Source organism: Carlito syrichta, unplaced genomic scaffold, assembly GCF_000164805.1.
Source record: "Carlito syrichta isolate Samal-C Ts95f unplaced genomic scaffold, Tarsius_syrichta-2.0.1 Scaffold303210, whole genome shotgun sequence".
Taxonomy (NCBI): domain Eukaryota; kingdom Metazoa; phylum Chordata; class Mammalia; order Primates; family Tarsiidae; genus Carlito; species Carlito syrichta.
Genome location: NW_007247306.1, coordinates 1 through 22,775, shown reverse-complemented (window position 1 = coordinate 22,775; position 22,775 = coordinate 1). Strand labels below are relative to the sequence as shown.

General features: G+C 49.8%; 1 protein-coding gene across 1 annotated transcript in view; it reads left to right on the top strand.

Moving 5' to 3' along the window:
- Positions 1 to 22,673, top strand: part of SZT2 (SZT2, KICSTOR complex subunit) — a gene marked incomplete at its 3' end in the record, with an annotated part of 39,108 nt that extends 16,435 nt beyond the window's left edge. Inside the window, exons 5-43 of the mRNA XM_008058096.2 lie at positions 823 to 954; positions 1,717 to 1,858; positions 2,246 to 2,352; positions 5,725 to 5,935; positions 6,159 to 6,329; positions 6,779 to 7,013; positions 7,190 to 7,319; positions 9,294 to 9,436; positions 9,688 to 9,840; positions 9,971 to 10,085; positions 10,291 to 10,508; positions 10,610 to 10,825; positions 11,161 to 11,239; positions 11,478 to 11,572; positions 11,814 to 11,982; positions 12,172 to 12,286; positions 12,403 to 12,516; positions 12,713 to 12,883; positions 13,041 to 13,135; positions 13,377 to 13,500; positions 13,607 to 13,771; positions 13,855 to 14,059; positions 14,355 to 14,470; positions 14,597 to 14,843; positions 16,070 to 16,211; positions 16,346 to 16,438; positions 16,583 to 16,661; positions 16,766 to 17,059; positions 17,202 to 17,343; positions 17,521 to 17,628; positions 17,715 to 17,778; positions 17,973 to 18,158; positions 18,524 to 18,691; positions 18,769 to 18,847; positions 18,982 to 19,053; positions 19,240 to 19,441; positions 20,474 to 20,573; positions 21,314 to 21,443; positions 22,554 to 22,673. Of these exons, the coding sequence (XP_008056287.2) occupies positions 823 to 954; positions 1,717 to 1,858; positions 2,246 to 2,352; positions 5,725 to 5,935; positions 6,159 to 6,329; positions 6,779 to 7,013; positions 7,190 to 7,319; positions 9,294 to 9,436; positions 9,688 to 9,840; positions 9,971 to 10,085; positions 10,291 to 10,508; positions 10,610 to 10,825; positions 11,161 to 11,239; positions 11,478 to 11,572; positions 11,814 to 11,982; positions 12,172 to 12,286; positions 12,403 to 12,516; positions 12,713 to 12,883; positions 13,041 to 13,135; positions 13,377 to 13,500; positions 13,607 to 13,771; positions 13,855 to 14,059; positions 14,355 to 14,470; positions 14,597 to 14,843; positions 16,070 to 16,211; positions 16,346 to 16,438; positions 16,583 to 16,661; positions 16,766 to 17,059; positions 17,202 to 17,343; positions 17,521 to 17,628; positions 17,715 to 17,778; positions 17,973 to 18,158; positions 18,524 to 18,691; positions 18,769 to 18,847; positions 18,982 to 19,053; positions 19,240 to 19,441; positions 20,474 to 20,573; positions 21,314 to 21,443; positions 22,554 to 22,673 (5,647 nt within the window). The remainder of the gene's footprint in view (positions 1 to 822; positions 955 to 1,716; positions 1,859 to 2,245; positions 2,353 to 5,724; positions 5,936 to 6,158; positions 6,330 to 6,778; positions 7,014 to 7,189; positions 7,320 to 9,293; positions 9,437 to 9,687; positions 9,841 to 9,970; positions 10,086 to 10,290; positions 10,509 to 10,609; positions 10,826 to 11,160; positions 11,240 to 11,477; positions 11,573 to 11,813; positions 11,983 to 12,171; positions 12,287 to 12,402; positions 12,517 to 12,712; positions 12,884 to 13,040; positions 13,136 to 13,376; positions 13,501 to 13,606; positions 13,772 to 13,854; positions 14,060 to 14,354; positions 14,471 to 14,596; positions 14,844 to 16,069; positions 16,212 to 16,345; positions 16,439 to 16,582; positions 16,662 to 16,765; positions 17,060 to 17,201; positions 17,344 to 17,520; positions 17,629 to 17,714; positions 17,779 to 17,972; positions 18,159 to 18,523; positions 18,692 to 18,768; positions 18,848 to 18,981; positions 19,054 to 19,239; positions 19,442 to 20,473; positions 20,574 to 21,313; positions 21,444 to 22,553) is intronic.
- Between the last annotated feature and the right edge of the window lie 102 nt (positions 22,674 to 22,775).

Sequence of the window (22,775 nt, the reverse complement as noted above, 5' to 3'; positions counted from 1 at the left end):
GCACTCCAGTCTGGGCAACAGAGTGAGACTCCAACTCAAAAAAAAAAAAAAAAAAGAATGAAGATGTTAGACAAAAGGCCCAAGGTTAGATGAACAGATTAGTTATAGGGGAAAAGAGGAAGAGGAATCCTCTCTTCAGCACCTCAAAAGAACAAGAACACAAATAAACATTCAGCAACCTTGAGGGTGGTTTCAGGCAGTTGGAGAGTCATAAGCCCTCTGGGCTAGGGTAGGCAGGGAGTTCCTGTTGACTAGCTTCCTTTCTCTGTAAAAAGGGCAGTGGTGGGAGTTACCTACTGAGGGTAAAGGAACGTAAGGAGCATTCATTGGGGGAGTAAGAAGATTATGTTGAGCTTAAAAGAGCAAAGGTCCTGAACAGCCTCTGTGTGCAGTATGCTTATAAATAAGAATGAAAAAGTGCGTGTCAGAATAAAAAAGGCTTTTCCAGGCAAAGATGGGGCAGCTTATAGACAACATCCTGTAGCCTAAGATGGAAGGAGCTGGAAGATCTTATGGCACCCTATGTTGGGGATTGGGGAAGCCCAGTGTGGAGGACTGTAAGGAGAGGAAAGTTGTGACCCCAGATGAAGGTGACTAATGACTAGGGACCCTGAGCAGGGATACAGTATACCTGGGCTGAGGCCTGGTGGAATAGGTGATCTGATAAGGGGAAATTGGTTATGGAGTCATACCTGAGATCCTGATGGAGTGGGAAATCAGGATCACCTGGATGGGCAGTGGAGAATAAATAGAGCAGAAGTGTAGTATTCAGTACCTTCTTGACTGTCAGGTCTTAATCTTTCTATCTCTCACGTTTCTCAGGTGCTGGTACAGGGCTGCCTCTTGGACCCTTCCCAGAGGGAGGTGTTCCTGCAGCAGGTGTATGAGCAACTCTGTCTCTTTGAGGATAAGGTGGCCACGATGTTGCAGCAGCAGTATGATCCCCAGAGCCAGGTATGTGGGAAAATGGGCAAAGGCAACTTAGAAAGAGGAGCAGCTAAGGATAGAGGACAGAGAGGAGGAATAAGTTGAATAGAGAGAAGAAAGAGGGCAGAAAGGGGCTATGAACAGGGCAACATGAGCCCTGGGTAGAAATGCCAGTGAGTGCTCACGATGGGCTCCCTCTTGGAGGAGGACTCAGATACAGTCCCCCAAACATAGATTCCCACTGGAGGAAAATCGTAAAAGCCATTTGTTGCATTTTTTCAGTTTTGGATCTTCTCCCCCAGTGGATTTGAGAAGGCAATTATGGGTGGCTTTGATCACTAATTAGTGTTTTGTACTATCAGAGATAAAGCTGCTTGGGTTCATTAGAATGCCCTGACTCATTACTTTGGGGACTCCAGAAGTAGCTAGGCAAATGACAGTTCGGTATGCCTCATGGCTGGTAATATCATTTGATTGAATATAAAATATTTCATAACAGTGATGGAAAAATATGTAAAGGGACCCTTATTGGCAAAAGACGGAAAAGCCTTGCCTCAGTACAATGTGATCCTTCTTCTGGTCCTAAACTCACTTCCTATCTGAGATTCAGTACCTAGGCACACACTGGGGGAAATAGTCAGGACTCAGCTGCATAGTAGAGGGATTGAAGTCCTCAGAGGATTAGGTCTGTCTGGCCTGGGCAATGCTGAGCTGTAAATTCTGGCTTTGCTGTGGATGGGGCAGCAACACCAACTGTCCCACTGTGCTTTTCTGTAAATTTGGGGTCAGGCAGAAGACCAGTCTCCAGACTCGGGGGAGCCACTGGGCCGGAAGGTTGGAGTCTCCATGGTGACAGCTGATCTTGGGCTGGTCAGTATGATTCGTCAGGGCATCTTGGCGCTGCAGTTACTACCCTCAAACTCTAGTGCAGGTCAGTAGAAGGAGTACTGGTGGGATTGGGGAAATAGAGATTCAAGACTGGTGGGGGATATCAACAAAGATAGAAGTTTCATGGAACCAGTGGGCCTCAGGGAAGAGGATCTGTTTCCTTGTTTGCAAAATATAAGTCTGTATTAATGCATATGTCAAGAAGTCAGCTCTGACAACCATCAGGGACCCTAGAAGCATTAGAGCTCTGAAAACATCATTTAAGAGGAAGAAGCATGAGGGGAGAGGGAAGAGTGTTGGAGGTTTATAAAACACATTCCTGGGCAGACACTGAGCTCAGAGCTTATTAGGGTCCTGTCATTTGAGTGCCTCCCTGTGACTTTGGTCTAGCCAGTGTCTTCAGGTCTGAATTCAGCGTTTCCTGCTTCAGGTATAATTGTGATCACAGATGGGGTGACCAGTGTCCCTGATGTTGCTGTCTGTGAGACGCTGCTGAACCAGCTTCGCAGTGGCACCGTGGCTTGTTCCTTCGTGCAGGTGAGGTCTTTTTAGGAAGGAGGAAAGAGATGTGGGATACCTTACAAAGTTGAGTGTGGTCAGCAACTTTCTTACAGGTGGTGATGTCCTAGATAAAGTCAATGGCTTAGTTACATGGGGGGGAAGGAGTCATGTCTAGAACAAGGTAGATGGCAGTGGTAGGAGAGGACTATCATCTTTGTCCTGTTTCCTTGGGATTTGAGAAGCAGCATGTTATAGTAAAACTACAGAATTTGAAATCTGACAGCTCCAGTCCCACCTCCCCCAGTAGATGAGTTATTATTGTTTTGGTTGCAAGGGTCAGAAAACCCAGCTCAAGCTAGCTTAAGTAAAGGAGGGAAAGATATATTCAGAGAACTGCAGCTAATTTGCACTGATGGACTATAGGGTAGGTGGCAAAAGCTGTGGGAAACAAGATTGGAGGGATAGGCACAGACCAGAGCATGAAAAGCTGGTTCTGCTGTATTAAGCAGTTTAAGCATAAGTCTGTAGGTGATGCAGCTATATTGAAGAAAAGTCACTAGTTGGGTTTATGTTTTATAAAGGTCACTCTTGCTGCTGGGTAAGAGCAGGAGTGGAGACAGGGAGGCTATTATTGCAGTAAGAGAGGATCAGGGCTTAAATTGGGGGCAAGAGGAATGATAAAATGAAGAAGTAGAGTTAGCCTGACTTCATGATTAGCAAGGGGAATGGGGGAGAAGAAGGGGTTAAAAATGTCTCCAAGTTTCTGACTTCAGTAAATCTGGGTGGCAGGTAAAGCAAACAGGAAGAGAAGTAAGTAGTTGGGGTAGAATGAGGATAAGATGAAGAATTTGGGTTTGTTGCTATTATCTTTGAGGTGGCTGTGGTTCAGCTTTGTATAGCAGTTAAGAATATCACCTTTGGAGTTACACATGCTGAATCTGAGTCCTGAATCTGCTTATTAACAGTGTGACATTGGGCGTATCACTTCACCTCTTGGTCAGATTCATTTGTAAATGGAGATTGTAAAACTACCTACCTCACCGGGTGAGATGATGGATTTAAAGTACTTGGCATAGTACATAATAACTTAATAAATGGCTACTATTGGTAGCAGCTAGCAATTGAATGTATAGATCCTGACACTCAACTAGTTGAGAGACAGAGATTTAGGATTTGTCAGGCTAGATGGTAATTGAGAAAAGAAGAGGGTCCTGGAAGAACTTTGGGAAACACCAATGTTTAAAGGTCTTTCATAGGAAGGGGACCTAGCATGGAATGAAGAATCAGATAAGAACCAAGAGATTCTGGTGTCAGAGAAGTCAGAGTTTTTGGAAGAGAGGGAGTAGCTAACATTGTAAGAGGCAATAGAAAGATCAAGTAAAATGAGGAATGTAGAGTACCCACTGGATCTGGTGATTAGGAGGTCAGAAGAATATTTTTCATAGCCATTTCAGTGAAGAGGTGAGGGAAATGACTGCAATGGATTAAAGAGTGGACAGAAGAGAAGGAAGTAGAGACAAGTGTTGACATAAGAAATTTGACCATTCAGATCAAGAGGAGAATGAGAGAGAAAATGGTAACCAGAGGGAAGTTCAGGGTGGAAGGAGGAGTGTTCTGTTTGTTTTTTAAGCTAGCGACTTAAGCATGTTTCTAAGGATGAAGAAGAGTTTGAAAATGAGGGTAAGAAAAGGAGTTTGGTATAGTAAAGTCCCTAAATTGACAGGAGGGCACTGGCTTAAGAAACAGATTGAGGGATTCTTTTGGAGTGGGCCAAGTGTCCTTTCTTTCTTTGAGACTGGAAGGTAGAAGTGAAGATATAGATACACTCTGGCAAGGGCCTCTGATTTCTCTCTGAAGTGAAAGATGAAGCTAAGTACTGTTAAGGAAGGGAGGCCAGAGTTGGGAAGAAAGAATAGTGTTGAGGACAGCCCCGAAGGACTAGCCAGGTTGGATGCCATATGTTTTGATGTGGTGCCAGCCTACTCAACTGTACAGTTTTCTCCATTTGGGCCCCACAGGCCAGTGTAGAGGTTAGGATTCTAGTTGGAATTTTAAGAGAAAAGATTGAAGAGGTCAAGATAACTTATTAAGTTGCTTGAGCATAGCGTCCAGGCTGGGCTGAGAAAGGAGGGTCATGATAGTGTAGACAGTCCTGGAGAGAGCAAAGGCTCAAGGCCTGGCATTCTCCGTGAGGTCAAAGAGAAGCAATAGGAGGAGGCAGGGAAAGAAGCTAAAAGGATAGTGCTGTATGTAATCAGTGGGATGTGGCAATTTGAAATTGCACAGATGAATTTGTTCCAGGTGAAGCCATGGGCCAGTGTGTAGTCGGCAGGTAGGTGAGTGGAATAGAGAAAGTTACTAGAGATGAGAGTTAAGGAACTGAGGGCAGAGATTTAAATGAGTCATCTAGAGCAGGTCTGCAAACAGTTTCTTTTTTTCTTTTTTTCTTTTTTTTTGAGTTGGAATCTCACTCTGTCGCCCAGACGAGTGCAGTGGCCGCTCCCGGCCACCACAGCCTTGACCTGCTGGGCTCCGGCGATCCTTCTGCCTCAGCCTTCCAAGTAGCTGGAATTACAGGCATGAGCTACCACGCCCGGCTGATTTTTTGATTTATTGTAGAGATGAGATCTCGCCAAGTTGCCCGGGCAGGTCTCGAACCTGCGGGCTCAGGTAATTCACTCACCTCAGCCTCCCAAAGGCACGGGATTACAGGCTGAGCCACCGAGCCCGGCTTTGCAAACAGTTTCTATAAAGGCCAACCAGTAAATATGTAAGCCTTGTGGGGCATTTGGTCTGTTCCAACTACTCAGCTCTGCTATTGAAGCACAAAAGCAGCCGTAGACAATATGAAATGAATAGGTATGGTGGTGCTTCAATAAAACTTTCTTTTAAAATAAATACGCTAGATATGGCTCCCAGGGTATATGTAATTTGCCAACTTGCCATCTACAGCTTTGGTACTTGAAATGTCCACAGACCAGCAGCATTTGGCATCACCAGAAAGTTGGCAATGCAGAATCTTAGGCCTCACCCCAGACCTACTGCATTTTAACAAAATCCCTGGGTGTTTTGTATGCACCCTAAAGTTTGAGAAACACTTTGTTAGAGACACACTGAAATCTCTCAGGATGATGACAGGAAGCCAGTGAAACAGTTGCCAAAATCTTTAGTGAAGTGGATTGGAGGGGCATTTGATGTTGAGGATGGTATGGCCAGATGGCATGGGCTTCAGACAGAAGGGCTCAAGGAAAGAAAGGCATAGAGCAGTGGTCTGTCTTGGGAGAACACTGGCCCACTTTCCACTCTGGTCCAGGGAAAGGGAACTGCCACCCAGCCCATCACTTCCTTTCCTGTTCTTCCTTCTCCTATGTCTACAGACCTAGGGCTCTACTTGCTTACTTTCTCCAGGTGGGAGGAGTTTACTCTTATGACTGCAGTTTTGGCCACGTGCCCAATGTGGAACTGATGAAGTTCATCGCAATGGCAACATTTGGCTCGTACCTATCCACTTGTCCTGAGCCTGAGCCAGGCAACCTGGGTCTGACTGTCTACCACCGGGCATTTCTCCTCTACTCTTTCCTGCGCAGTGGTGAAGCACTGAACCCTGAATATTACTGTGGTGAGAGGCAGACTGGGTGGGTGTGGAAAAGAGAATATAAAATGGGCCCAGAGGTTTTGCAGTTTGTTCTAGAGTTTGGGTTCTTGGAGGACGGGAAGTATAATGGGCTGGCTACTCTGGCACTATTTTCTTGCAACGATTTCAGTGTAGCCTCTCCCCCACTACAGATCTGCCAGCTGGCAGATAACCACTTTCCCCTTCCTTGTCCTCACTGGTCTTCCAGGCTCTCAGCACCGGCTATTTAATGAGCACCTGGTCTCTGCGAGCAGTAACCCTGCCCTGGCCTTGCGCCGGAAGAAGCACACTGAGAAGGAGGTGCCAGCTGACTTGGTTAGCACTGTGTCTGTGCGGCTTCGAGAAGGCTACAGTGTTCGAGAGGTCACACTGGCCAAAGGTAAGGTCATTAGGCCCTGTTGTAAGCCCACAGATCTCAAAGAATGTGTGTGTGGGAGGAACTGCTGAACAAAGAGGAAGACCCACATGTATCACGCAGAAAGAGTATCACAGTGAAGACTCTGCTTGTCGTTTGAGTCAGTGGGCTTTGAGTTGCATTCAGGGCTTAGTTCTCTTAGCATGTAGCTTCCCAGTCTACCTCCTGTTGCCCAGGGTGAAGCAGCTGAGAGTGATGTGGTGTCCTGAACTTGGCTTGGTTTTCATATTATTCCTGCAAACTTGTTGTTGTGTCAGTTGGCAGGCCCTGAGCCTGAAATCTGTGGAACAATGCTTGGAACCTTTGGCCAGGCTAGAGTTCCATGAGGTAGGTGGGGGTTTTGGCCAGAACTTAATCGCAGACCTAGAGTCCTGTGCCGTCTTCCCTAGCTGACCTTCCTGCTTCCCCTTCAGGAGGGTCCCAGCTGGAGGTGAAGCTGGTGTTGCTGTGGAAGCACAACATGCGCATTGAGTATGTGGCTATGGCACCCTGGCCCCTGGAGCCCGAGAGCCCAAGAGGGACACGAGTGGAAGTGACAATGGAAGGCGGCTATGACATTTTGCATGATGTGTCCTGTGCACTAAGGCAACCCATTCGCTCACTGTATCGTACTCACGTTATCCGACGTTTCTGGAACACACTGCAGAGGTGAATGAGGTCACAGTGAGTGCTGCCCCATTTGTTGGTGAAGGGACAGATTGGTGGAGCTGCGAGAGTCACCCAGAGCACCAGGCTTGTGTCCAGGGTCCCATGTCCTCCTGAGGTTTCCCTTTTTTGCACCCAGCAGAGTCAGATGTGGCTCAGGCTTGGTCCTTGTTCTGCAGCATCAACCAGACAGACCAGATGCTAGCCCACCTTCAGTCCTTCTCCTCCGTGCCTGAGCACTTCACGCTTCCTGACAGCACCAAGAGTGGAGTGCCACTCTTCTACATCCCTCCTGGCTCCACCACCCCGGTGAGTGGCTCTGATGTATAGTCACCCCATTTCATGCCAACTTGGATTGGCACAGCATCTTGAGTTCAGAACAGTCTTCTGTTCCCTTCTCTCTCAAGTCTGGTGCACCTAAGCCAGAAGTCTAAGCTTTAGACTTGAGAGCATCTCTTCTCCCTCTTCCTAAGGCCCCAGGGAAGAAGAGGATCTACAAAGAGAGGCTGTTCTAAATAGCCTTGGGAGGCAGAGGCAAAGACTTGCAGAATGTCTAGGTGTTGGTATCCCAGCAGACTGTGAGCCCCCCTCGCCTCATCTCCACATGGCCTCCTCTGGCTTCCCCTAACCACCTTCACTTGTTTCTGACCACTACCAGCCACTGTGAACAGTATACTTACTGAAGACCACAGCTTTCTTTGTCCTGTGCTTGCTTACTCTCAGTCCACACTGTTAACCTAACACTTATGGGCAGGTAGCTTACGAGGGGAGACCCCCCAAAAAACTGGAATTACTTGTAGGCCCCTTGTAGTACAGACTTTCCCCACTAGGTAAGTGTTCTAGGAACCCATCAGCAGCAGTGTATCAGCTAGCATTGTAAGTGAAGGTGGGCTAGCATCTAGCCTGTCAGCTTCCATGAATTTTTTTTTGGAGATTCTTTGAATGCGTTTGCCCATTTCATGATGGGTGATTTATGAGTTTACCTGCCCACACCACACTGAGTGTTTAGCAGTTTTTGACCAAAAATGGCATGATTCCCACCCCCCACCTTCCCTGTCTTTCCTCAAGCAACTTTTTTTTGTTTCTCCGGATGAAAAAAAGTCCTCAAAGGGAAATATTTTGCCAGTGTGGAAGAGGTGAAACAAAAATGGCAGAAACACTAAAAGACATCAAAATTGATGAGTTCAAAAGTTTTGAGCAGTGGAAAAGCATCTCAATAGATGTATTGCATCAAACATCGAGTACTTTGGAGGTGACTGAAGTTAAAGCATATAAGAATAAATACACAGCCGGGCTCGGTGGCTCAGCCTGTAATCCTGCGCCTTGGGAGGCTGAGGTGAGTGGATTGCCTGAGCCCGCGGGTTCAAGACCCGCCTGGGCAACTTGGTGAGACCTCATCTCTACAATAAATCAAAAAATTAGCCAGGTGTGGTAGCACGTGCCTGTAGTTCCAGCTACTTGGAAGACTGAGACGGAAGGATCACCGGAGCCCAGCAGGTCGAGGCTGTGGTGGCCGGGAGCAGCCACTGCACTCCAGTCTGGGCGGCAGAGTGAGACTCCAACTCAAAAAAAAAGAATAAATACACTATTTTTTATAAACAAATTCCAGGTTTTTTTTGGATCTCCCTACATATGCTAGTATGTAGTGGCCTCATCCTGAGGTCCTGCCAACTCAACAACCTTCCTCCCAAGTCAGTGATATCTGGGCAGGTTCCATCCTTCTCCTGGATTCAACTTAAAAGGCTACACAGTCTATCCCTGGGCTCAGCCACACTAATCCAGCCTTCGGCCAGGCATGGTAACTCAAGCCTGTAATCCCAGCACTTTGAGAGGCCGAGGCTAGAGGATTGCCTGAGCCCAGGGATTCGAGACCAGCCTAGGCAACTTGGTGAGACCTCGTCCCTACAATATATCAAAAAAATTTAGCCGGACATGGTAGCACAGCCTGTAGTTCCGACTACTTGGAAGGCTGAGGTGGAAGGATCCTCTGAGCCCAGCAGGGTGGTGCTGGGGTGGCCATGAGCATGCCACTGCACTCCAGCCTGGGTGGCAGAGTGACACTCTGACTCAAAAAATTAAAATTAAAATAAACTAATCTCGCCTTCATAGTGAAAGCAGTGTTTGCCTCTATCCCAGGCTGGGCTGTAGCCTTAGCCTTTAACCATAAACCATCACTCTCTCTGACCCTGTGAACTGAGTCTGCCCATGGTTCTGTTTGCTGTTTGGCGTTTGTTTTCTGGTTCTTCACAAAGGTTCCTATAGTACTGTCCTTCCCGTCCCCAGGTGCTCTCCCTTCAACACAGTGGTTCCGACTCATCCCATGCCCAGTTTGCTGCCTACTGGAAGCCAGTGCTGTCCATGGATGCTAATTCATGGCAGCGCTGGCTGCACATGCATCGCCTGGTGCTAATCCTGGAGCACGACACGTGGGTACTACCCTCAGTACTGGGGCCATAGTTGGGGTGGAGGAGTAGGGGACAAGGAATTATGGGAGGGCAAGCAGTAGATGAGCCCTTACCAATGGTAGCCAAGGAAAAACTATGGCCCTTTCCCAGTCTTCCTGCTCATTAGCCCCCAATAACTCAGGCAGGACATCGAAGATAGAGGTAGCAGTCTATTCTTTTCCCTCAAGCTTGGGGCTGTGAGGTCTGACTCTAGTCCACACCCTTCCTTCCAGACCAGTCCCCAAGCACTTGCACACCCCGGGCAGCAATGGGCGCTACAGCACCATCCAGTGCAGGATCTCCCACTCCTCACTGACCTCTCTGCTTCGGGACTGGAGCAGCTTCGTGCTAGTCGAAGGCTATTCATATGTCAAGCTGCTCTCCAGGTGAGCAAAGTGATATATATCCCTTACCCTTCTCCCACCACCTCATCCCAGGTCCATTCCTTTAACCCCAGACCACACCCCCTACTTCCTCCTACCCTGAGACTGCTCACTGACTCCCATTTTTCCTCAGTGCCCCAGACCAGCCCCCCTCCTCCTTCTACATGGTCCGGATCATTTCCAAGGCTCCATGCATGGTTCTTCGCCTGGGTTTTCCCATTGGCACACCAGCACAGGCCCGGCACAAGGTAAGCTGGGCCCTGTCAGACTCCCAGACCAAGGAGCCATGGGATGTAGATTAGTTCCATCTCCCTAAGCCTCACAGGGGTAGGTTTAGTAGAGAGAGGAGCCCCCGACCAAGTAAGGCTGAAGTTGAGGATTCTCTTGCCTTGTTAGGAGCTCCCCTCATGGAGAAGACGGGAGTAGGTGGATCTGACCACATTTTCCCCACAGATTGTGTCAGACTTGCAGGAAGAGATCCTGCGCCTGCGTTTCCCCCATCGGGTGCAAAGCAAGGAGCCAACACCCAAGGTGAAACGAAAAGGCCTGGGGGGCACTGGTGGGGGCAATTCTCCCTCCAAGTCACCCCCCACACTGGGGCCACAGCAGGCCCTGTCCGACCGGCCCTGCCTTGTAGTCTTACATAAGCCACTGGACAAACTTCTCATCAGGTTGGTTTTGAGAGTGGGGAGGGGGCTCAAAGTCATGTGGGAGGTGTATGGCTTAGTTGGGTCTGAGTAGAGGTAAACTGGAGAGTTGCTCCATTTCCTAGGTATGAGAAGCTACCCCTGGACTACCGGGCACCCTTCTTGCTGACACTGGAGCCACCAGGGCCACTGCCCTTGGTGTCAGGCCGCTCAGCCTCTTCCAGCCTAGCATCACTGTCCCGCTACCTTTACCATCAGCGCTGGCTCTGGAGTGTCCCATCAGGACTGGCCCCTGCACTGCCACTCAGTGCCATCGCCCAGCTCCTCTCCATCCTCACTGAGTATGTCACTCGAGCCTTCCAGGCTACTTGGGGCAGGGAAAGAGCAAGTATAGACTGGGTTCAGACACTGGCAGAAAGACTATACCACACACTTTCTCCAATCTTCAGTCTCAAGTACAGAGTATCACCTGCTACTGCTCTTCCCCTCTACTCCCCTCCTCAATTTATTTTGGCTTCTGCTCTTAAATGGACCTGTTATACCCTGAGAGACCACTCTTCTCAACAGGGCCATCAGGGTACTCAGCTCCTTGAGGTGGGTGTGTGAGGGGAAGGGCTGTACTCTGAGTGTCTTCTTTTCTCATTATGGCTCTGTCCTTACCTTTGTGGGGCTTCAGAGTACGACTTTCTGAAGGGTTCCACTTCGCCTGCAGTGGAGAAGGAATCATCAACATGGTCCTGGAGCTCCCAATTCAGGTATATGCCATCTCATGCTTCTTCACACCCAAGGTCTATCATAGTCCCAAGAAGAGCTGGGTTGGCACTACTGGAAACTCTGCCTCACAAGGACTGTGTGGCTGGAGGATCCAAGCCCTGAGGCCAGGGTCTTAGGACAGTGTGGTGAGGGAGATTAGAGTTCCAAGGGCCAGAGCTAGGTCAGGTCAGATCTCTGCATTGGCTGGGATTTGCCCAAGATCTCCCATTTTGCCCACAGAATGAACCTCCAGGGCAGGCTGCAGCTGAGGAGAAACACACGTGTGTCGTCCAGTATATCCTCTTCCCCCCACACTCTACCTCCACCAAAGACAGGTGAGACAGGCCCACTCTGCAGAATCCCCCTTCTCCCCACTGTCCTCTAAAAGCCTGGCTGCCATACCCTGAGATGATCTTGATCCCAGCAGTTTTTAGATGCTGATCTGGAGAGGCCTTGTACAACTTGTGGCTTTTCTCTGTGCCTGCCTTCTCCCCAACCTCCATGAGGCTCATCCCTTCCTGTGACTGTGCATTGGACTCTCCCCTCCCCCCAGGCTCAGAGCCCTTCCTCTTTTAGCTTCTCAACAGATGATGACAATGATGTGGAGGTGGAGGCCCTGGAGGGGGACTCAGAGCTCAATCTGGTCACCGAGGTATGGGTGGAGCCACAGTATGGGCGAGTGGGACCTGGCCCTGGAAGCTGGAAGCACCTCCAGGATTTGACATACTCTGAGATCCCTCAAGCTGTGAGTGACCTCAGAACAGTATCCCCACCTTTTACTGGATTGGGGTCCCGTCTCTTTTGGAGTACTATGGACTGTGGGTTTTCTGGTCCCTCTGAATGTCTGGGACTGTTGGGGGTCTTGGAGACCCAGAGGCCTGGGTATTCTGGGCTAAGAGAGATTAACTCCTGACCTCTAATTTTCCTCCTCTAGCTCCACCCACGGGATGCTGCTTGCATAGGCTCTATGCTGAGCTTTGAATACCTGATACAGCTGTGCCAAAGCAAGGAATGGGGTCCTCTGCCCCCAGAGCCTAGGGTCTCAGATGGTCAGTAGGGAAGGTGGCCCCCTGGGTGGAGTAGGGGAATGGATAGGGAGAAGGCAGTCCCAGACAGGTAATCTGGGGGCTTACTATGTGTCCTGTCTTTCTTCCCTTCCTCCTAGGATTGGACCAGGGAGAAGACACTTGTGTCCATGAGATTCCTTTCCATTTTGACTTAATGGGATTGTTGCCACAGTGCCAGCAGCTCCAGATGTTCTTCCTTTTGCTTTCCAGAGGTGGGTGAACTTTGTACTCATTCTCCTCACAACTATAGGGTCAGCAAGTCTGGGAGTATTAGACAATAGTGAACAGATGAGAGATGGGGGCAGGAAGAGGCTATGAGGCTGAAGTGGGGGCCTTGCTGTTCAGGGCTGAGCCGGGGCACTGGGCAGCAGTAGGCTCTTGGTGCTGAGCCGAGTATGTGTCGGGCAGAGCCAGAGGGTGTCCCTCTCGCCGAGGGGCCCTGTCCCGCCAACGACATGGTGCTGTGCCTGCTGCACAGCTGCCTGGGGCAGGAGCTGAGTGACCGAGAGATCCCGCTGACCCCTGTTGACCAGGCTGCCTTCTTGAGTGAGGTGCTGCGGCGAACCTGCCACAGTCCAGGTGAGCTCCCCACCTTCCTAATACCAAACTCTGGCCCAGCCCCTTTTCCCCATCCTCACAGAGTGGGTTCTGTCTTTGAGTTTTGGGCTTTCCTCTCCTCCTGCTATCTTTAACTCAGAATCTTGCTCTCTTCCACCCATCTCTACCCCCATCACAGGTGCAGAGGGGCCACCAATGAGGAGCCATGGAATCCTGAAGGATGAAGCAGTTGGCAGCGCCCAGGCCACTGGAGACTCAGCTTTTTTTACCCTGGTCAGCACTGGTTCTTTTCCCTGAGCCCTTGTCACACTGACCTCCTTCCATCACCACATCTCCATGCCCCGACTTTCTATCACCGTTGAGACTAAATGCCTCTGCCGGTGACACAATGTTGTCATTTTTCTTTGTCCTGGGTCTTTCAAGCTATATCTAAGATGAGTCAGCTCTAGGGTGGAAGAAGGGAAGGGAGGTTGATTGTTTTCTAGTACTTTAATTTTCTGTTTCTCTCTTACAGAGTGTAGGTTTTCCTGAAACTCTCAAGCCTCTCATCTCTGCCCAGCCCCCTCAGTGGCGCTGCTATGCAAGGCTTGTGACCCCCCAGCATGTGTTTCTGACTTTTCTCCCAGCTACCTTCTCAGGTACCAGCTGCTGACCTTCCTTAGAAACCCCCTCAGATACAAACCCCAGAACTCCCTCACCAGCCCACCAGGCAGCTCTGATTTATGTCTCTCTTTTCCTCTTCAGATGTCCAGCATCTAGCTGCCTATAGCCTTGAGGAATCCTCTCAAGAAGAGACGAAGCCTAAGTTTGGGGATTGGAGTGGGGCCCCCAGTCTGAGAGATCTGGGCGGAACTGGTATCAGGGCTACGAGGTCCCAAGTCCCCATCCTCAGTGTAACCCTAGCTGGTGGTAAGGCTGCTTACTCAAGTTGGGTAGGAGCAGAATGGGAAACAAATAGAGAGTGAAAGACCATGTGGCACCTTTCTCCACAGACAATGCCCAGAGTCAAGGAGAGCTGAGCCCACCCTTCCGACGGGACTTACAGGCTTACACTGGGCGTCAGGCTTCCCAGACAGAGGGTGCAGATGGACCCCGGAGCCGGTGTCCTGTCTACATCTACAGCTGTTCACTGGAAGCGCTAAGGGAGCTTATGGTTGGCATGCAGCCCCCTCAGGTGCCCCGAGACCTCATCTTCCGGTGAGTACCCTCCTTCAGTATTAACCAATATCCTTCCCTAGCCATGGCTTCCAGCCAAGGCTTAGATACACACTCATGGGTATGGACAGACAGGCTGATGGTCAGTGGCAGGAACTCAGCTTTTTAGCCACATCCTGCCAGCTCCTTCCTTGACTTCTCTGAGCAAGTCAGTTAAACTTGCTAGGCCATGAGTACATTTGGTAAGAGTCTGTTGGTAATCCGCTGGAATCTGGGTGGCTGAGTCTGAGGTATCACTTAGGGAGTTGGCTGAGCTCTTTATTCCTCCCATTCCTAGGACTCAGTTCATCAACCACCCCTCCCCATCCTCAACCTGGATGGAGCCCAGGTACAAGGAGGCAGCCAACCACTGTGCCTTGCTGCAGGAGCATGCACAGCAATGCTATGTTCGTGGTGAGTCGGAAGGCCGTATGAGGGAGGAGTGGGCTCGGAGGGAGAGATGCAGGGATTACAGGGGTACCTGTAACTGGAAAGGCCATTGTAGAGCTTGAGCCTCATGGCCCCTTCCACTTCCATCAGGGCTTTTCCGGAGCTTGCAGCAAGCACAGAGTGTAACCTCCCAGGATTTGCTGACAGCGGTAGATGCCTGTGAGGAGCTACTGCAAGAAGTAGACATCACCCCTTTTCTGCTTGCACTGTGTGGCCACACTTGGGGTTTGCCTCATGCCCCACCAAGCCCTGGTCCTCTCAGCCCTGGGCCCTTCAGCAGCAGCATCGAGGAGGGCCCCGAACCTCGGGAACGAGCTATCCTAGCTTCTGAGTCCAGGTTAGGATTGTACTTGCATCATGTCTTAGGGACACACAGACCAAGTCCCTATAAACAAAGACCTTCCAGTCCAGGGAAATGGCGATTTAAGGCAGTGCCTAGGCACCAGAGAAGCAGTAGTGCTTTGTCACTGTCTACCTGCCTCCACATAGCCTTCTTTCTCCCATTTGGCATGGGTAGCAGTCTCACTCCTAGGCCTTGCACATCTCTCATACTTTAGTGTGGTGTAATGAGCTGGGTCAGGCATAGTAGCTCCTGGTTTCCAATAGTGAAAGTAGAGACTGGTTCTGAGGACATTCATACAATAGTAGTAATCTTCCCAACCAATCTGTGAACTTCATAGGAGCCAAGACTGTGTTATGCTCACTGCTTACCCAGCTTACCAAAGGGGCTCAACAAGTTTTTATTGGAGGGAGGGAGGGAGAGAGGGAAGGAGGGAGGAAAAGAGAGAGAGGGAGGCAGGCAACTATGGGTCTAGCAATTATGAGCATTGAGGAGGCAGAAGAACCAGAAAGATAGACATACGCATGACTCCTAGGTCAGAACCCCAGCCCGGTTTCCTCTCTGGAGCTCTAGATACCCCACCTTTCATGCCCCCAAATGAATGCATTTTCTTCCCATCAAACCTTGTTTCTCCATCTGTCTTCCCAATTCATGGTGAAAGATGCCACCTTCTACCCAGTGATTCAAGTCAAAAACTGGGAGTCCTTACTCTTTCACAGAAATGCCCGGCCATTAAGAAATGTGGAGGTAGCCAGGCTTGGTGACTCAGCCTGTAATCCCGCACTTTGGGAGGCTGAGGTGAGTGGATTGCCTGAGCCCGCAGGTTCAAGACCCACTTGGGCAACTTGGCAAGACCTCATCTTTACAATAAATCAAAAATTAGCCGGGCCTGGTAGCATGCGCCTGTAGTTCCAGCTACTTGGAAGGCTGAGGCGGAAGGATTGCCGGAGCCCAGCAGGTCGAGGCGGCGGTGGCCGGGAGCGGCCACTGCACTCCAGTCTGGGCGACAGAGTGAGACTCCAACTCAAAAAAAAAAAAGAAATGTGGAGATTATAGCCAAAATGGGTTGGTTCTCCTTGCCTTTTTCACTGCCCGTGCCATTGTGCTGAGCACCTGTCCTATAGACAAAGAGATAGGTGTGTGCTGCTCCCCAGTTGGGAAGCAGTCTCCTCCAGGACTTGATGATTCTTAACACTTCAACAACCCTCATCCCGACCTCTCAGCATAGAGACCGAGGACCTAAGTGAGCCTGAGTTTCAGAGCACCCGTGTTCCTGGCAATCCAGACCCTGGCCCGGAGATCTCTCTAACAGACGTCTGCCAGCTCAAAGGAGAGGCACATGATGCCCTTCATAGCCTCATCCAGGTGAGAAGCTTGGGTGAGAGTATAAGAGGCGTGGAACCCTGCCTATACAGTACTCTCCCCTAGGTTGGGGATATGCATGTGTCCTAGTGTAGGAGATGGTATCCACTATGGCTTCTTTCTAAACCCTGCAACAGGAGAAGTTCCTGGAGATCAGTCGTCTCCACTTCCGCACAGTGCCCTCCAATCCTCACTACTTCTTCTATTGCCCTCCATCAAGCAGGCGAGAAGTGAGTGGTTTTCTTCTTTACCTCCCTTATGACTCAATTTATAGACCCAGAAGCCCACCCAGATCCTTTTGAATCTTGGTTCCCTGAGGCCTGGATGTGGCTCTTGTCCTACCATAGATCAAGCTATCTTTTTGTTTTGCCCAGGATGAAGGTCCTCGGGACATGGTAGACAGAAAAGTCAGTGACCTGGAGTTTTCAGAGGCTGAGCTCATAGGTGAAGAAGGTGTGTGAGCAAGTGGGTCAAGGTGTGGGAAAGGCTGCTTCAAGCCAGGACTCAGGGCCTCCACTGCTGGCCTCTCCCATTGACCACGTGACATGCATCATTAGGAGACACATCTGCTTGCTGTGTGGTCACTGAGAGTGACCCAGAGCTGGAGGTGGAATACCGTGAGAGCCGTGAACCAGACCTGGGGCCTGCTGGACTGGACTCCGCCTCGCTGTCAGATGCAGACACTGTAAATCCTGATGAAGACTCCTTCAGTATCTTGGGGGGTGACTCACCCACTGGGCCTGAGAGCCTCATGCATGACCTGCCACCACTTTTTCTGCACCTCACGTGTTCTGTGCGACTGCGTGGGCAGCACAGCTCAGTACCTGTGTACAGCCTGCCTACCTGTTTGGGTGAGTTTGGGTAGTCCATGGGAAGGACAAAGATCCCAGTATAGCCTGATGCCTGTCTGGGGGTAGAAGAGAGCCTAGAAATATCACTCTTTAGCACTTAGAACGTGTACTTGCCTTAAGTCCAACTTTCCCCCTCTCCCAGGCCAGGTGCTGTCCAGTCTGGAGGGGCCTCCCATTGGAGGCCGAGTTCCCCTGAGGGACCTCAGTGTCACTTTGGATGTCTTTGTGCTGACCTTGCCCCTGGAAGTGGAGCTCCCCACGGCCTCCGACCCTCAACACCACCGGTGTGGCAGCAAGTTTGTTGGGGGTATCTGGGACCTTGCTAGGGTAGAGGGGCCATTAAATAAATCTGGGCACTTCAAAGTCTAGGGATTTTGAAGAATCTAAGGAAAGAGTGATGAGGAGGCCCTGGAAGGGTAGTAGCTGCTGACCTTTGACTTTTTTGCTCCCACGCTGTTCAGGTCAACATCTGAGAGCAGTGCTTCATTCCCACGATCCCCAGGGCAACCATCATCTTTAAGGTCAGATGATGGCCTGGGGCCCCCACTGCCACCCCAAGAAGAAGAGAGGTACTTTCTTATCTTTCTCTCTGAGTTCCTTGCTCCCCTTCAGTTTTGTTTTCTAGAAACTGTATCTAAACCTATCTTCCCTTTAGGCATCCAGGACTATCCAATTTGGCCACACCCCACAGACTGGCTATTGAGACCACTATGAGTGAGGTGAGGGCCCCCAATGCTGTAACTCATACCCTTTTCATTCATACGAGTGAGATAAGCTACCCCCTTCCTTCTGGGGTTGAAGTGGACCTCCCTCAGTCTGTGAGTCAAATTGTCTCCAGTCTGGGAGTAAGGGGATGGCCCAACAAGCAAGGGAGATGTCCTTTGCTACTTCCTGGATTGCTGTCTCACCATAGATCCGCTGGCTGTTGGAAGATGAGATGGTGGGTGCTCTCCGAAAAGGGGGCCTCCCCCAGAGCCCTGCCCTGCACCGTGCAGCTGCCCACATTCATAGCTCTCCTGGACGCTCCACCTGCCTTCGCCAAACGCTGCCACTGAGTTTTGTGTTTGGGCCAGAGCGTTCCCTCACACAATTCAAGGAGGTAAATTGCCCTCAGAACACATCATGGCCACCTTGGGGCCCGTCATTCCCTGGGCCCCAGGCACAGAACTGAAAGGCCCTCTCTTAGTTTGAGTCCATATTATCCCCCATCTTCCTTCTTCACCATACTGTCTGCCCTCACCCCTATGCCTGGAGACCCAACTCAGGAAAGAAACCCAGCTTTCACCCTTGTCACTGAACCTCTTGAACCTTAGGCAAGTCACTGAACCTTTTCTTGCCTCAGCGATGGGGATGCCAGCATCTGCCTCACCAGAAAGTTTGGAGTGTCTAATGGGGACTTGAGGGGCATCATGTATAGGGACGGCTGCTCCCACCTAAACTATGACCTTGGCTCCTGCTCCCTAGGAGTTCCGCTGTCTCCACGTCCCTGGCCATGTTCTTCTTGAGGACCTTGACAGTGGCTTCTTCTTTGTGGCAGCTGGTCAACAGCCAGGTGGGTTCCATGGGGAGCCTTCGTCAGCGGCCTGGGCTTGGCACAGCCATGAGGACAGGGCTGAAGGCATCGAAGGGGAGGTGAGTCTGACCTGGGAATGGAGGGGGATGGTGGGTGTGTGGGGCCTATACCTCAATCCTGACTTCCTTCCCCTCAGGCCCTCACAGCCAGCCCCCAAGCCCCTGGATCCCCAGAGGATTCTGAGGGTATCCCTCTCATCAGCCTGCCACAGGGAGGTAAGAGAGAACTTGGGCAGCAAAGTCTAGGGCCAGGACCAGGGACTTGTAGAAACCTGGCCCTGCTCCCATTTTTGGAGGGTGGCCCTAGGCAGGATTGAGAGAAGCTCCCGTCATTTTCCTTCTCTATCTAGGGAGTCAGCCAGGGCCCAACCGGGGACTAAGCCTCATGTCAAGTCAGGGCAGTGTGGATTCAGACCACCTAGGTAAGCTGGGAGCAGTGGTTGGAGGACTCTAAGCTAATGGAAGATGGGCTCAGGGCTACACAGGGGATGGTCCGGGCAGGGGGCATCAGAAGGGACTAATCTGAAGAGGACCATCAAGCCTGATGCACTTGGAGGTGAGTCAGACCCAGTCTAGTATGGGATTGAATTTTAGTACATCTGACACAGGTTATGATGGCGGCAGCAGTGGCTCAGACAGTGAAGGTCCCAATGAGACCCTCAGTGAGAAGACCCCCTTCACACTGCGGATGCCACCTGGACCAGCACCTCCACAGCCTTCACTCTCAGGCCTCCCTGGGCCCTGCCTGCCTGACTTCTGGCTCATTGTCCGGGTACTGCAGGACCGTGTAGAAGTATATGCACATGCACGGTAAGTAGAAGCCGGACCTGCATCCTTATGCTTTTGTTAACCTCTTTTTCCTGTTCCCTCAACACCTCTCTCCAGTGTATTAAGATTAAGACTTGCAACTGAGAGCTTGGGTAGGGATCTGACTTGGGTAGGGATTCTCAGACTGGGGGTTCCAGATCACTTCCCAAATCTTATAGCAACGCACGTCACTTTCTTCTTTTTTTTTTCCCCCACAAGAGGGATATGGCTAAGCACATTATTTTTGACTTTTTTAATGGAAAGTGATTGAAAAGCTGATGGGGATATTGGCTTCTAGCTGAGAATTAAGAACATCTATGGTTCAAAGCAGCTTCAGAAGTTAATATGTAAAAATAAGGCATAATAGCTAATTTTTTGTTTTATTTTATTTTAAAGATGTGGGGTACAACTCAGGATTAGGTAGATTAAGTAGTCATCGCACAGGTAAATTTTGGTCCTCCCTTTGGTCCCCACTTCACCTGGAATAGCTAATACTTAATAAAGTGCAAACTATGTCGCAGGCACTGGTCTAGTGTTTGACAGGAATCAGTTTATTTAATCTATATAACAACACTACAAAGTAGTATTATCCTTATCATACGGGCAAAAAAACTCAAGCACAGCTAAGTTAAGTACTTGCCCAAGGTCATAATAAGTGGCAGAGCCAAGATTCATACAGGGGTATTGGTTAAATACTGCTCTGATCTTGGGAGTGAGTAGGGTGAGCAGCAATAGGGTAGGTTGAGAAGAAGGGAAGACCACCATTCTGACAAAGAAGATTTGAGAAAAAAGAAGAGGTACATAGCGTGATGGATGCCTCAGTGTGGTACCTGCATGAGGCAAGCATGGAACCTAAGCTTTCAGAACTGCTTGAGAATTCCATTCTTCCCATTTCCCATGAGGTGTACCCTTTGTTCAGGCCTGCCTCCTTTTCATGGTTCTGTTGGCCCCATCTCCGTGACTTCCCTTCTTCTTCATGATACATATAACCCTTTCCCCACTGTAATTCTAGTCAGACCCATCCTTCCTTTCCAGGAGCCTGATTCGGGAGGATGGAGGACCAGGCACCGAGTGTCGCCACCTGCAGCAGCTCCTGGTGAGGCGAGTTGGAGAGATCTGCAGGGAGGTCAACCAGGTAAGGGGCAGAGCTTGCCAGGCTTTGAGACACAAACCACATGAGAAAGGAGTTTTTAGGGACTTGACTTTCAGAGGCTGTTGGTCTGTCTCAGACTCAACAATAACTATGGGAAGTCTTCTTTGACGCCCCCGGTTAGTGGGATGCTGATACTCCCCCAACTCCCTACAAACTTGGGAGCTGTCCACAACCCACTCTCAGTTACAGTGGGTTACTCTTTCATGCCCTTTCTCAGTAACTATAAAAGGTTCCTTCTCATTGCACTGTGCTAACATTAGCAGTATAAGACAGAGGGACACTAACTCTTTGTAGCTTATATAGAGTTGAGGAGATGGATGTTGAGCAACTAAGTTATACAAATTCTTCCAATTACAAGAGAGAAGAATTTTACAAAGGAAAAATAGAAGCTGCTATAAGAGCATGTAACAGGGATCTGACTATCTGAAGTATCAGGGAAGCCTTCTTAGAGGAGTAGATTTTTAAACTGAGACCCAAAAGATGGTGAACTGATTCTGGCAAAGAGGAAGGACAAGTGTTTCTAACTGAGGATCACTCTCAGAGTCCTCAACTCTGTGACTGGGGGACAGTATCTCTGACCTCCCAGTGATGACTGATACTCTTTTTGACCTCTGACTCCCAATGATAGTGGGCATTCTTTCTGGCCTTTGATCACCCCTGATTACCACCACCCACTTATGAGGAGATATTTCCCTTCCCTGACACCTTGCTTCTTCTACCAGCGACTGCTTCTTCAGGACCTTCATGACAGTCACGTGTGTAACTCTCTTCTGGTGGCTGAGAGTGAAGAAGATCTGTGGCGCAGTGAGACCCCCTTCCATTCCCGTCAGCGGGCACCACTGCCCAGTGATGGTGAGATCCCACCCAGCAGCCTCCCTCATGGGGTGGTGCTGCTGCCCTGGCTTTTATCCGATACCTTGGTGAGAAGCTGAGGGCAGAGTCCCCATTAGTTGGCCATCTGTGCGAAATAATAGAGAGCGAGCAAGGAGGAAAGGACAGAAAAGGATCACTGGATTTGGCTGCTGTGCGTTCATCGGTGATGTTCAGGAAAGTAGTGTCGTCAATGGAGAGATGGGAATAGAAACCAGATGAAATTGAAAAGTGAAAGAAGATGATAGATGGGTGGAGCATCTATCAAGTAGCTTGTCAGTTAAGGGATGTGGCAGTGACTGAAGGAGGATGGGGACAAAGAAGGAACTTTAAATAAGGCAGAGACTAGAGCATGTTCAGGTTCCACAGGGAAAGAGCCAGTAAGTAGAGAGGGAATAGATCACTGAAGGGGCACCAGGCTGTGACCTGTGTTTCTAAGGGCAGGCCTCTGCCTGGCTCTGACTTGATCATCTTTCCCTGCCAGGGAATGGACAGGGATGAGGAGTCCCAGGGATATGAGAACAAATAGGCTGGTTCAAAGAAGACCAGAGGGGAGGAATCTTGAGGGCCAGTAGAACTGGCCTTCTGATTGACTGTTCCTCCAGACAGGCAACCACAGGATCCCTTTGGGTTTTCTGGTCTTTGTGAGGAAATGTGATAATCTACTCATGATAATAATTGAAGTTTCAACACCTCTACTACCTCCTATTACTTTTGAAGACCTCTCACTCCAATTCATAGAGGAATCGCTAAACCATGTCATTCCTTTGCAGTTCTCTCTTCTGGTAAAATCAGACCACTCCTTATTTTTAACATTCCCAGCTAGTCTGTAGACAAACGTTTCTGACATTTCCAGGAGAGTGCATCTCTCAGCATATCCTGGGATGTACTCCATATCAAAGCAGAATCCCCATAATTAGTGGACTCCTATGGTTTTGAAGGTGTCTCTGCAAATTGTGAATGAGCTAGGACAGCCAAGCACTTTTACTTCAAAATGACTTCCAGCAACCTGAGATATAAGACCAGTCAGAACCCAGATACAAGCTCTTCCTCATTGTAGTCTCTCCAGATTTTTTTCCTTGAAACCCTTAGCAACCAGCATTCCATTCCAGAGTCTGCATAGAAACTGCAGCCTCCTGGATAGCCTGGATGCTGTTCATACTGACAGCAACTTCTCTGGGAAACCAGACTGGCACTTCAACCTACTGGAAGGTGCCCTGCCAGCCTGGAAAGGAAAAATAGAGGCTGCTATGAGATCTGACTATCTGAAGTATCAGGGAAGCCTTCTTAGAGGAGTAGATTTTTAAGCTGCAG